Genomic DNA, 14,840 nt, shown 5'->3' with positions numbered 1-14,840 from the left:
CCTTCATCTGATGAAGGGTCTAGGCCCGAAACGTCAGCCTTTCTGCTCCTATGATGCTGCTTGGCCTGCTGTGTTCATCCAGCTCTGCACCTTGTTACCTAGAATAATTGCATTGTTGTTCTGCTGGAATGCCCCTAGATCTTTCCCCTGGTTTATCGCCATTGTCTGAAACCCTGAAATGCACATTGAAATTATACCATTTCTGTTCCTATATCTTAACCCTATCCATGTGGACTTTCTCTGTACACAACTTCCAAGATTGTCAGTGTTGTGATAGTCTTATATAGAAGGCATCTGATTCCACACAAGAGATCATTAGCAAAAGTAAGAGTGCATATATTTAGCACTAACCTTGCGGCATGAAACATAGAAAATAGGAGAAGGATTTGGTCTTTTGACCCATCAAGCCAGCTTCGCCATTCAACATGGTCATGGCTGATCGTCTATCTCAATGCCATTTTCCTGTAGTCTCCCCGTACACCTTGACAGCTTCAGCCTCTTGGAATCCACCTATTTCTTTCTTAAATATATTCAATGACTTGGTCTCTACAGCCTTCTGTAGTAGGGAATTCCACAGAATAACCACCCAATGCGGGAAGAGATTTCACGTTCTCCTGAAATAGCATATCCTAGACCATGATCCTTTGTTCTCGACCCCAAGCCAAGGGAAGCATCATCCCTGTATCCAGTCAGAGTTAGCAATTGGTTGGTAGGATGCAGGGGCAAAAAAAAAGTTTATTTTCTAATTGACAAAGTGGCGTTTGCTGTGGATCTTTATGTGGTCTCAGATGTTTGTGTAGATTAATGGCATGAATGAAGGAATAGCGTGTCCTGTATGCATGTTTGCAGCACCTTTGGAGTCATAGTATGTTGTGTATTGTGTTTTACAAAATATAACTCTACAACTTAAACTCAGATATCCTTCTCTAAAACTCTCCACCACCCCTTCCTGCGTCTCTTCTCTTTGACCAGGTTTTGGGTCATCTGCCCAAATATTCAATTATGACAATGCTTCCTAAATGTTTTTCCACTGTGACACCATTCTCGAGGCTCGAAAATGTTTGTGACCCCTCTGAGATCCAAGACTTTGGGAGTGGGCTGTGAGAACAGGTACATGCTGTTATAAATTGTTTGGAGCTCCTAACTACCATTTCTGCCTCAGAGCTCATAATGCTCATGATCCAACATTTCAATTCATGCCCCACATGGGGTCCCAGTCCCAACTTTGGGAAGCCTGCCCTGTAAGGTTCAGAGTCAATCTTCTTAAAATAAAATTCATATTAAAGTACCTTTGAGAATTTTACCACATTAAAGGTAAAACAATGGTGTATGGGTAATGACACAGGTCCAAAAGCTAGAAGTCAAGGCTCATACCTGGGGACATGGGTTTCAATCCCACCATGGTAAAGGGTGCATAGGAAAGCAGGAGTAGTCCATTCAGTCCATCAGGCCTGCTCTGCCATTCAATACAGACACATCTGATCATCCACTTCATTGCTCTTTTGCCATACTATTGCTATATTCATTTATGTCATTTAGAAATCTGTCAACTTCTACGTTGGATATAATCAATGACTTAGCTTCTACAACCCTCTGCCATAGAGAAATCTAAAGATTCACCACACTGAGTAAAAAAAAAATCCTCTTCATTTCTTTTCAAAGTAGCTTTCCTCTTATTTTGTGCCTTCTGGTCCTAGACTCTCCAACCAAGGGAAACATCTTACCTGTATCTACCCTGTTTATCTAATCCCTTTTAGTTTTTTGTAGGTTTCAATCATATCACCTCTCATTCTTCAAAACGCTAGAGAATGTACACCAAGTTTCCCCAGTCTGTCTTCAGAGGACAGTTGCACCATCCTAGGAGCAAATCTGGTGAGCCTTCATTGAGTTTTCTCTATGGCAATAATATTTTCCCTGAGAAAACGAGACCAAAACTGCACACATCACTCCAGGTGCAGTCTAACCACCCTCTTGTATAATTAAAGCAAGACTTCATTACTCCTATCCTCAAATCCTCTTCCAATGAACGCTAATATTCCATTAGTCTTCCTAATTACCTGCTGCACTTGCATGTTAACCTTCAGTGATTTATTGAGGACACCCAGGTCCCTTACATTTACACTTTATAACATCTTACCATTTGAGAAACATTCTGCACATCTGTTTCTCCTATCAAAGTGGATAATTGCACATTTTTCCTCATGGCAATCCATATACCATGTTCTTGCCCACTCACTAGTCTGTCCAAATCCTCTTGAAGCTGCTTCACACATTCCTCACACCACACATTCCTGCTTAGCTATGTATCATCTAACTTCGTTCCCACACCCAAATCATTGCTATATGTTATGAACAGCTAGGGCCAAAGAACTGATCCTTGTGTACCCTACTAATCACAGCCTGCCAATATGCGAATAACCCATTTATTTCTCCGCTCTGTTTTGTGTCCGTTAGCCAGTCATTTTTGCTTGGGATGTGGGTATTGCCCGCTGGGCCAGCATTTTTTGCCCATCTCTAGTTGGCCTTGTGAAGGTGGCGGTGAGCTGCCTTCTAGAAACACAGCAGTCCATTTGGTGTAGGTACATCCACAATGCCAGTAGGGAGGTAATTCCAGGATTTTGTCCCAGCGACGCGGAAGGTACGTTGATGTATTACCGAATCAGCTTTAAGAGTGATTTGAATGGGAACTTGCAGGTGGGGGTGTTGTTCCCATGGTATCTGCTGCCCTTGTCTTTCCAGGTGGTAATGGTTGTGGCTTTGGAAGGTGCTGTCTAAGGATCCTTGGTGGACTTCTGCAGTGCATCTGTAGATGGTACCCACTACTGCTACTGAACATTGATGGTGGAGAGTGTGAACATTCACAGATGCGGTGCCAGTCAAATGGGCTGCTTTGTCCTGAGGGCATCAAGCTTCTTTGTTATTGGAGACTGTAAGGACTGCAGATGCTGGAAGCCAGAGTCAATAGATGTGAAGCTGGAAAAGCGCAGCAGGTCAGACAGCGTCCAAGGAGCAGGATTAGAGCTTCATTCTTTCAGGCAAGTGGGGAAGTAATCCATCACTCTCCTGACCTGTGCCTTTAGATGATGGACAAGCTTTGGGGCATCAGGAGGTGAGTTACTCTCCGTATTTATACATCCGGTTCAGTTGAGTTTATGGTCAATGGTAACACTAGCGATGTTGATAGTGAAGGACTCAGTGACAGTAATAATATTAAATGTCAAGGAGCAATGGTTAGATTCTCTCTTTTGTTGGAGATGGACATTGTGTAGCATGAATGTTACTTGTCATTTGTCAATTCAAAGCTGGATATTGTCCAGGCATTTAGAAATGGACTGTTTCCTTCCTTCATGCCAGTACATTATTATCCATCCCCTGTGCTTTAATTTTTGTAGGGAACTTTATCAAAGCCTTCTGAAATTCCAAGTATGTTACTGCCACTGATGCCCCTTTAGTAATTCTGTTAGTTACACACATTTTTTAAAAAAAACACCATTTGATTTCTGAAACATAATGTCCCTTTCACAAATGCTGACTATGTTCAGTCTCAATTACCATCCAAATGTTCATTTATCATATCCTTCATTATAGATTCTAGTATTTTCCTTACCACTATTGCAAAGCAAACACGGTTTGTTGTTCCTCGCTTTCTCTCTGCCTCATTTCCTAAATATTGGGATGACATTTTCTACCTTTAAATCTACAAGGACTATTCCTGAATCTATGAAATTCTGCAAGATGATCACCAATGCATCCACTATGACCAAAGCTATATCAACATTTTTGGATGCACAATATCAAACCCTGGGACTTGTCAAACTTTAGTCCCATTAATTTCCCCATCACAATCTTTAAACTAATACCAATTTCCTTCCACTCCTCATTCTCCCTAATTCTCTTGATCTCTAATTTTGGGAGATTTCTTACCTCTTTCTTAAATAAGAATAGAAACATAGTGATCATTGGGCTTCTGCTATTTCTTGATTCTCTATTATAAGTTCTCCTCAAATCTGCCTGCATTGGACCAAAAATTCTCAGGTTTATTATTATTTCTGGCAGCTTTATAGATATTTTAAAAGTCTGTAAATGTAGGGTTTTAATCTTATTTCTATAATGGCAGTTAGACCAATCACATCCACCTCTGTGTTTGCGTGTTTAAAATCATCTATCTTGTTCCAAATGCTGCAGGCCCATGACATTGTCTTTTTAACATTATTCCACATTCAAAGCTTAGTTGAGATTTGCCTTTGTTTTACCTGACTTCTAATTTCACTTGTCAGTTTTCAATTTCCTGCTATGATGTTTACCTCCTTTAAGTTTGAGTTATTCCTCAGTTTATAAATATTCTAAAAGTCTATAGATAAGAGTCTTAAATCTTCTTGAATCCTTAACTTCCTTTTGCTTGGCACAGTTGACCGATTTTATTTGGGGGTTTTTTGCCTTAAAGAAATGTATAGTCGCTACTTTAAAGACTATCCATTGCCTATGTACTGCCATATCTTTAATGTATTATCCCAGTCACCTGAGCCATTTTTGCCCATGACACCTTCATAATTTCCTTTGTTAAAAATTTAACCACCATGGTTTCAGATTGAACTACTTCACTTTCAAACATTTTCTCATATTCTGGTCACTCATCCCTAAAATTTCTTTTACAACAAGATTATTAATTAATCTGTTTTCATCACATGATATTAATAAAATAGCCTTTCTGCTGTCAATTCCTCAATATGTTACTCTACAACATTGTCTCTAACACTCCAGAAATGCATCATCCGCAGCATTAGTGTTGATCAAGTTTACCTTGTCTATATGCAGATTGACGTCACCCATGATTACTATATTAGCCAAGCTACATTCTTCTCTAATCTCTTGATTAATATCATGTTCCACACTAGCATTACAGTTTGATAACACATAAACAACTGCTACTAATATTTGCTGTTGTTTCTTGCTCCAGCCAAACTGATTCCACTTGTTTTTTTCTGATCAGAGATGACTAGTGTATTGTATTATCCCTTATTATTAGTAGAACACCACCTCCTTTCGCTTTTGACTGTCCTTCCTAAATGTCAAATATCCTTGAATATTCAGTCTGAGTCTTGCTCACTCTGCAGCCGTTATTTTTGTAATGGCAGTTAGATCAGTGAGATACACCTCTGTGTTTGCACGTTTAAAATAATCTATCTTGTTCCAAATGCTGCAGGCCCTTAACTTAATCTTTTTAACATTATTCCACACTCAGATCTTACTTTGCCTTTCTTTCACCTGCCTTCTAATTTCACTTGCCTGTTTTCAATGTCCAGCTACCAGGTTTACCTCCTTTTTAAGTTTGAGCTGCTCCCCAGTTGCCCATCGTCCTGTCAAGCTATTTTGAATCCTATCCAGCACCATTAGCGAATCTCCCTGTGAGGCTATCAGACCCAGTCCTGTTAAAACTGGTCCAAATGCTTCAGAAGTTTGATGCCCTTCCTCATATGCGGGTTGTACAGCCAGACGAGCAATCCTCCTATTGTGCTGCTCACTGGCACATTAGCTCTGAGTAATCCAGGGATTACTGCTCTAGGTCCTGCTTTTTAACTTTCTAACTCCCTAAACTCTGCTTTCAGATCTTATCCTTGTTCCTACCTATGTTGTTGAAACTAATGTGGACTAAAACCTCTGGCCATTCGCTCTGCTGTAGAGGATGATTTGCAGCATCTGTGACATCCTTGACTCTGGTATCAAGGAACCAATACACCATCCAGGAGTCGATGTTTACTGCACCAAAAACGGCAGTCTGATTTCCCCCCGCCCACACCACTGACTGTGGAATTCTCCATCACTATTGCTCTTCCACTACCAACCCCCCCACCCCCCCTAACCAAAAACAAAACTGCTGAGTCACCCATAATGCCACAGACCTGACTCTAGCTGGACTCCCTATGAGAAACCATTGCCCTCAACAGCATCCAGAATGGAATACAGATTAGCAAGCAAGATAGACTCTGGGGTCTCTGCAGTGGTTCTAATAGACTGCCTGGCAGCCTCCCACTCCCTCTCTGCCTGTACACACACAACCAGCCGTGTGACCACCTCTGTGAACACACTTTCCATGTATTCTCTGCCTTGCATGTATGCAGTGATTCCAGCCATCGGTTGAGTTCCAAATCCCAGAGTTCAGGCTCGTGCAGCTGCTGACATTTGCTGCAGATATGTTTGTCTGGGGCACACACTGCAACTGTGACTTCTCACATACGGCATGGTGTATATTCCAGTTGGCAGAGCTGCCCTGCCATACTGTGACCTTAAAAATAATTTGTTACAATCACAATAAGTGGAATAACTTACCAATTATGCACCGATCAGATTCTCTCTTTGCATCAATGTAAATGGCAATTACTGGAAGCTTAAAAAGGTAGGAAAAGAAAGGGATGCCCCCTTCTCCTCTTCCTCTCGCTCTCTCTCTCGCTCTCTCGCTCTCTCTGACTCACCAAACTCCCACTTCACATTCTGTACTGCTTTGGGTGCACACAGTGCAGTTGGTAGAATTTAAATTCGGTTAATGTGGAATCTGAAATATAAAGCTCATCTTGGTAATGGTGCTATGAAACTATCATTAATTGTTGTAAAAAAATCCATTTGATTCACTAGTGTCCTTTATGAAAGAAAGGCTGGCATCCTTATTTGGTCTGTTCTACACATGACTCTAGGTCCACACTGATGTAGTTGACACTTAACTATCCTCTAAAATTTGCCTAGCCTGCCATGTGGTTCAAGGGCAGTCAAGAATGGGCAACAAATGCAGCAATAGCCACCTCCCCACAATGACAATACCACCTACTTTCAACAATCTGTAGATGCTTATATTATGGCAAGTCTTTTCTTTCTTCACCTGATCAAAACTGCAGAATTCTTAACAGTGTTCACAGTTTAGCTTTAGTGCGCCGATTAAAGAACAGCATTTTCTCTAGCATCGTCAACTAAAGCCCCTCAGACCGGGGGTCCTTTTGAGCAAATCTTTTGCACCCATCCAATGATTGTAAAATCCTTATGCAAGATAGGACACAGTCATCAGGAATATTTTTGATCAGCTGTGGTAACTTTATGGTATGACCAGGGTTTCGGTCGAATTTGCAATAGTCAGTTGGGTGAATCCCCACAGAAACTATTGGTACATGTACTTTTACTTGTGATCTAATCAAACATATTTGTCAAGATTTATTCTCAATTCTTGCTCCTATGTGGAAAACCTGTAATTTCATAGAGAGAGAGAGACAGACAGACAGACACAGTCACATAGCATAGAAACAGGCCCTTCAGCGTGCCAAGTCTATGCCGACCAACAAACACCAAACTTTACTAGGTCTTAGACACATCTGCCATGGGGAAGAGATTCACATGATCTACTCTGTCTGTGACTCTCTTAATCTCAAACAGATCGTCTCCCTCCCCTTGGCCTCCTCTGCTCCAAGGATAACAAACCCAGCCCAAGCAGTCTCTCCTCATAACGGACACTTTACAACCCAGACAATATCCTGGTGAATCTCCTCCACACCTTCTCCAGGGCAATCATTTCCTTCTGATGGTGTGGCGACCAGAACTGCACACAGTACGAGTTCTCCTAGAACCCATCGAACCTTACTGAGTTAACCACCCCACTTCCACTTGTGCAGATTTGTAAATCAGAACACCTCAATCTGTCTGTTCCTATACTCTTAATTAAAAGGTTTGTTATTTAGTAACTATTTATCCATGTCATTTATCTTCTAAACATGTAAGACCTCCCACTTCTCTGCATTAAATTTCATCTGACATTTACTGACTAATGCTGGAGCTTATTATTGTAATATTAGTGTTTATTGTGACACTAGCACCGATTAGAATTATCTTAACATAATCCAAGATCCATGAGAATTGTTCCAGGGATGAGGAATTTCAGTTATGTGGATAGTTGGAGAAGTTTAGACTGTTTACCTTGGAGAAGGCAACACTGAGAGGAGATTTGACAGAGGTATTTAAAAATGATGAGGGCTATGGAGAGAACAGATCAGGGAAAAAAAAAGTTTCCCAGTGGTGGAAGGATCGAGAACTAGAGGGCACAGATTTAAGTTAATTGACAAATGAAGCAACAGAGACCAGAGGAGAAACCTTTTTTTTCACGCAGCAAGTGGTTAAGACCAGGAATGTGTTGCTTGAGTGATGGAGCAAGTTTCAAATTGGATAATAATCTGAATAAAGAATGTGTCGGGTTATGGAGAGAAGGCAGGGAAATTACACTAGGTGAACAGCTCAATTAGAGAGCCAGCATAGGCTGAATGGCTTTCAGTGCTGTAGCAGTTCTGTGTTATTATATGTTAATAATACAATACTAATAGTATTTAATGGTGACAATTATATGGCAATTAGTGTTTGTATTATTACCCTGTAGTTAATTTTAATTACACTGCCAATTAATTCTTCAGCTTTTAACAAACACAATCAACGATATAAGAAGAGTGCTAGTTCTCTGAATCTGTGGATAGTGTTACATTTTATTTTAAAAACTTGAGACTCAAGCATAGTACTGATACAATGCAAGGACAAACTTTGTTTTTTAAATCAAGATAACTAATTTACAGGACTATGGGGAGAAAGTTAAGCTTCAGGATTAAACTGGACAGTTCTTTAAAGGAGACAGTACAGATAAAACAGGCTGAACAGTCTTTGCTTTGTGCAGTAACATTCTGTGATTGAAGTCCTAGTGAACATCAGCCCGCATTTGTCAGCTGTATAAAAAATGTGATTCTAAAATTATCCTGAAACTGTTTGGCATTTAATTAAATAGCTTTGTATTACTGCGTGTCACTATATAGAGATCAGCATTGATTCTCTATATGAGATTAATTAACTGAAGACCATTATTCAACTTTGCAAGTGAACAAATCGCTAATGCATTCCAATGAATTTTTTTAAAAAAGCAATGGTATGGCAGTGCAGCAGTCTGCAAATGTAAACAGTGCCAAAAATTGTCATTTACTGTCAATCAATTAAAATGTCCCATCATTTTAACCCAGCTTCTGAGAGAGGTTAATTCACCTCTAGCTCCAGCAGTGGTAATTTTAACCACTTTGCTTCAAATTTTCCAAAGGTTTCATTTCAAAATAAACACTGTTCGAACAAAGAGGGGAATGTGCTCAGCAATTATCATTTAATTGCAGACAATTCCTTCAGAATGTTTAGACATCCCCACCTTTCCTCTGAAGCCAACATTAATAATAAATGGAAAGGGAAAGCGAATTCCTGAGAGACGAGATCAGGTACCAGCCAAACATTGCTTGATGTCGAGCAATAAATATTCACTTCGATCAACAAAAACTTGCATTGATATATTGCCTTAAACCGCCTCAAGATGCTTCACGGGAGAGTTACCAAACGAATTTCGATATTGAGCCACATACAGTGAAGAGATTCAGACGGTTGGGTGATCAAAATGAATAAGCTTGGTGAAAGAAAGGGGGATTAAAGGAGGGGAGGGGTGGAAGGTTTAGGTAGGGAATCGCAGGGCTCAGAGCTTGACAACAGTCACAACTGGAAATAAGGCTGTAAGTGCAGTGTTTCTGAGGCTCTCGCTGTCATGATGCAAAGGGGCAGCTGTGGAGAACGTGACTGCCACTGCCCGATGGTTTACAGGATGCAGGGCTGTCAATGAGTTCAGGCTGACTTTCCACCCAGTCACCCGCTGTCCAGGAGGATCCACCGCTCCTTCCCGGGTTGAGGGGGAGGGGGGGTAGTGGGGAGAGAGAGGCGCAGGATCCCCCGGTGAAAGCGGCTATCCGTATACAGGAGCGGATCCCCTGCGATCTGAAATCAATCGCTGGTTTCTGTCACTCAGAATTGTACGGAGTTTCGGCGTTACAGCAAGCAGGGCGCTGTGCCACACTGTGCTGGAGTCACTGGAGTCTACAAATGCAATCGCGTTGTGTCTCCCGAGCGTGTGTCTGATGCTATTTTTGCGTCCCACTTGTATTTATGTATGTGTGTGTGTGTGTCAGCGGGAGTGTGAACTCTACAATTGACTGGGGATCTGGCTCTGAGCATTGATCACGGTGTTTCACTCGCTGCTGTATTTTCTGCAGTGTGTTTGTGTGTGTATATATATATGTGTGTGTGTCAGTGTCGTCTCCATCCATGCTAGATCCCTCTCTCTCTAGTCCTCCCCATTCTGTGCCCCGCTCCAGTTCATTTCTGTCTCTGCATCTTCCCTGCCCACTCTCAAAGCTCACCTCACCCACACGGGCAGGGCGCTGTGTGCTTGCTGGAAGGGCAGCTTGTGCAAAAGGAAACGAGGGGAAATCAGACGCTGTGCGGGTACCCCAGTGATGCTCAGCACCGGGAGAGAGCCCCCGCCAGTGGCCGGGAGTTGATGCCCAGCAATGGGACACACATCCCCGGTAGCACCAGAGCCCGAGGTCCTGGTGCCCTCCAACCCCATCCCCTCTTCCGGAGCAGCGACTTACCGAGCAGCAGAAGGCCGAGGAAGAGGCCGGTCCGCCGGGGAGCCATCGGGAAACTGTCCGCTCGCCCCGTTCCCGGAGCCTCTCTCACTGTCCCTCCTCTCTCTCTCTCCCCTTCCCTCCGCCCCGCGGCCACTGTCAATCGCAGCCTGAAACCCGCCTCCCCCGCATGCGATTTTAACACGGCTGGGGCTCCGCCCACGCGTACTACCCCCTCCCCACAACCCAAACCATCAGCTTCGAGCCTCCGAGTGATCCCAGAGAGCTTGAACAACCCCCCCCCAATCTCACCTTGACCCCCACATTCAGACTTTAACCCACCCCTCCACTCTGACCCTAACCCCCCCATTTCAGACCTTAACTCCCCTCCAACTCTAACCCTGACCTCCCCATTCTGCCCTGAACCCCCAATCTGACCCTAACCCCATTCAGACCTTAACCCCCCCCACTATTCTGATCCTGATATCCCATTCTAACCCTGACCCTCCCCTTTCTGACACTGACCCTAACCCTAAACCCCACTCAGTTCTGAGCCAAGCAGCCAGAGGTTGTTTCTGCTTTGTTTTTGTCATCATCCCAGGTGAACATTCCCAAACTGTCAACATTAACTTCTCATGATTGAGATGACCCAATTTGTGATGCTGATGGAGGGTGGCTGTGGGCCAGGGCACCAGGAAGAACTCCCATCTGCTTCGTTGAAAAAAGATATTTAACATCCACCTGAACGGACAGATGGAGTCTCATCTGGAAGACAGTGCCTCTAACAGCACAGTACCCCATCACTACTGCACTGGAATATGAGCCTTGGTTCCGTTAATTCACTCCAACCCCAGAGTAGACTGATCCCTAAGATCTGGGACATGCGGTAAGCATAACAGGCCCATTGAGGACCAGGACAGCCAGGGGCCAACAAGGCTCAGGGCAGAGCAGTCCACCTAGGGGCCTGCGTCTAGGGTCTGTAGCTTCCATCCCTGTACCTGATAAAGCCATCAGACTGACCCTCAAATTAATCCTAAATCCAACAGATTGGCCCAAAAACCAATGGCTGACCCTTAAACTAGACTGGTCCCGTTGATTGACTGTAAAATCCACAGTGTGACCGCAAAGAGTTCCCCAAAACACATGTGCTGACTGGGTCCCATGGAGAGACCATGAGTTCCACACAGTGGTATTGAAATGTGCATTGAAACCCTAAGTGATTCCAAAATGCACAAAGTTGTCTTTTTCTGTGGTGCGTTTATAGTTTGTGAGCATCACTGGTGAGGTAGTGTTATCCTGAAATTAATAGGCCTAGCTCAAATCCTAAACAAGACCATCTTTAATCATTTCATGGTCTCCAGTACCACCCAGATCTCTCTCTTTGCTCTTCTAACTCCTGTTCCTGCTGCAAGGACTTCAAAAAAATCTCCAATATTCTTCACTTACTGCAGTAATTTTAAACTCCCTCTTGCCCTTTGATCATCTCAACATTAATGCAGCTACCAATGTACTCAACCACACTCTCTCATCCATCTGTGATGCCCTTTTATCATGGTAAAACCCTTAATACCACCTACACCTTATCCCCTTGGTCCGCCTCCACTTTCCATTTGTCTAAGGCCAAGGAATGCAGATTCAAACAGGATGGTACTCGACTCATTTGTCCACTCATCAGCACATCTGGACCACATCAAGTATGATTGTGTAAGAACAAAATACTGTGGACACTGGAAAACTGAAACAAACACAGAGAAACTCAACAGTATGCAGCAGCTGTGGAGAGAGAAACAGTTAATGATTCAAGTCCGATATGACTTCTTCAGAACTATCATGTTTCATTTTGCTCTGCCAAAACTGATCACTTTACTAGAACTAAAGATAGTCCTCAGCTTCTCCATTGCCAGATAGTTCATTAAAACCTCTCTCCTCTGACTTGATCTGCTTTCTCCTTCAATGAGCATGCAAATCTCCTGCATTTTTTTGTTGTTGTTCAGCTATATTTGCCACTTCCCTCCCTTCCCCTAATCCACCATGAGCGGGTTGCTCCGTTTTCCAGACTTCAACTTCCACCAGGTCATAGTTTCTCCCTCATCTCTCATCAGCCTTCTGTCAGCAATTCCTTGAGCTGCTCTGGCCTTGCAGATGTGTTGATAGTATCTCATTGTGCAGTGAGGCAGGCAGTCAAGTTAACTGCATACCATTAGCAAGGGTGCAGGTGAATTGGGTAGCAGGGGACCAGGAATACTGTTTCCTTGAGATCTGTATTGTATTGTGAATTAGATGGTGTTAATGAGTAATCTTTTAGTAGTTGATCCTCCAGAAAAGAGTGATCATAATAGGATAGTTTCATATTCCCTTTGAAAGTAAGTGGTTAGTGGTCTAATTAGGGAAATAGTACAAGGTGAATTGCTCATTCCGACACCAATATAGATATGAATGTCCTCTGTGCCATTATAATTCTGTAATTCTTTTACATCTGAAGTAAAGAGCTTTAACTCAAAGATATGATGACACAGAAGCAATGGCAATGAAATTTAAGGAATAATTCATCTCTTGAGGAATTAAAAACTCCACTGGAAAAGTGATTCTCCCACGGCTAACTAGAGAAGTTAAAGTTAGCATTTGATTAAGCCTGAGTAGTAAAGCCAAAAAAAATAATTTTTGGTTCTTCCTTTCCACTCTAGTAAATTAATCTCCAGACAGAGCATTCTGCACAATTTGAAGGCAATTGAAAAATCCCAAGTTCATCATATGTATTTTTAATCAACCTGTTTAGAGGCACTATGATCCACCACTGAGCGGATGCGAATTGCACCCAGGCCCCCTGGCTCAGAGGTAGGGACTTTACCACTGTGCCACAGCCTAACGATTAAGATGTTTTTTCTTTTATTTTCTCAACATTACTATTTTCTAATCAAGCTGCTCAGGAATGTTAGCTCACACCACTGGACATGGGACTTTAACCCAGGCCTCACAGTCCAGAAGTAGGGACACTGCCACTGTGCCAACTGATCCTTTATAAAGGTTTATGATATAAACTTCTTAATTCCACTGTCACACCTGACCATGTATTTTATGTAGTTGACAATCCCAGATCCCAAAACCAGGAAACCTTTTGAATTAGATTATCGATTCCAAACTGAACTGATAACATGCTTTAATCTTCAATCTCATAAACTAATCTTCAGAACTAAAAAACTTATTAAAAATAAGCAAAGGATGACCAAGAAATTGATAAAGATGGAGAAAATAGATTACGAGAATAAACTGGCAAGAAATATAAAGTGTGTAAAAGAGAGTAACCAAAATAAACTTGTCTTTAGAGGTAGAAACAGAAGAAATTGTAATGAGGATTAATGAAATTGCTGAAATGTTAAGCATTTTATGTCTGTCTTCTTAGTAGAAGAGACAAAACATATCAGAATGTTTGGGGAATCAGTGGTCTAATGAGAGTGAGCAACTTAAAGGAATTAATGTGACTGAAGAAAATGCACTGGAAAGTTTCACTAAAATCAGCAAATCTCCTTGTTCTGATGGGCCACAGTATTGGCTACAAGTGTTAATGGTTTAGATCATGAATGCATTCACTTTGAACTTCCTAATTCCCCCAATGCTAGAATAATCTTTGTGAATTGGAAGGTAATAAATGTAACCCTGCTGTTCAAAAAAGATGGGGACAAGAAAAACAGTGAATTGTAGACCATTTAGCTTGACATCAGTCACAAGGCATATCTTAGAATGTTTTTTTTCTTATTACTCATTCACAAGACATGGGTATCACTGGCAAGGGAAGTTTATTGTCCATCCCGCATTGTTCTTGAGAAGTTAGTGGTGACCTGCAGTTCTTGGGGTGGGGGTGGGGGCAACAAGTATACCCACAATGCTGTTAGGAAGGGAATTCTAGGACTTTGACCCACCAATATTGAAGGAACAGCGATACTGGTCCTTTTCAAAATGGGCATGTGGTTTGGAGGCGATCTTGCAAGTGGTACTCTTCCCATGCATCTATTGCCCTTGCATTTCGAGATGGCAAAGGTCATGGGTTTGGGAGCTGCTGTCAAAGGAGTCTTGTGCGTCTTGTAGATGGGTCACACTACTGCTACTGAGTGTCGGTGGTGGAGCGAGTGAATGTTGGAGGCGATTGGGATGTTGGTCAAGCAGGCTGCTTTGTCCTGGATGGTGTCAAGCTTCATGTGTTGTTGAAGCTGAAATGGAGAGTATTCCATCATATCCCTTTCTTTACCTTGTAGATAGTAGACAGGCTTTAGGTAGTCAGGAGGTGACTTAATAAGTGTGAATGATGTCAAGTGTCCTATTACCATGAGTCACAGTATTATTGGGCAGTATTAACGTGGTTTCATAAACGGGAAATAGTTTTTGACAAATTGA

The 14,840-nt window shown here is 42.3% G+C and overlaps 1 protein-coding gene across 1 annotated transcript in view; it reads right to left on the bottom strand.

Annotated features, from left to right (window-relative positions):
* ramp1 (receptor activity modifying protein 1) overlaps positions 1-10,595 on the bottom strand; it is a 24,794-nt gene extending 14,199 nt beyond the window's left edge. The window contains exon 1 of the mRNA XM_020510321.2: positions 10,476-10,595. Within this exon, the coding sequence (XP_020365910.1) occupies positions 10,476-10,521 (46 nt within the window). The 5' untranslated portion in view covers positions 10,522-10,595. The remainder of the gene's footprint in view (positions 1-10,475) is intronic.
* Positions 10,596-14,840: the final 4,245 nt, after the last annotated feature.

The sequence above is a fragment of the Rhincodon typus genome, chromosome 7, assembly GCF_021869965.1.
Source record: "Rhincodon typus isolate 14 chromosome 7, sRhiTyp1.1, whole genome shotgun sequence".
Classification (NCBI taxonomy): domain Eukaryota; kingdom Metazoa; phylum Chordata; class Chondrichthyes; order Orectolobiformes; family Rhincodontidae; genus Rhincodon; species Rhincodon typus.
Note: the sequence above shows the minus strand (reverse complement) of the source record. Positions and strands in the feature narration are given on the sequence as shown.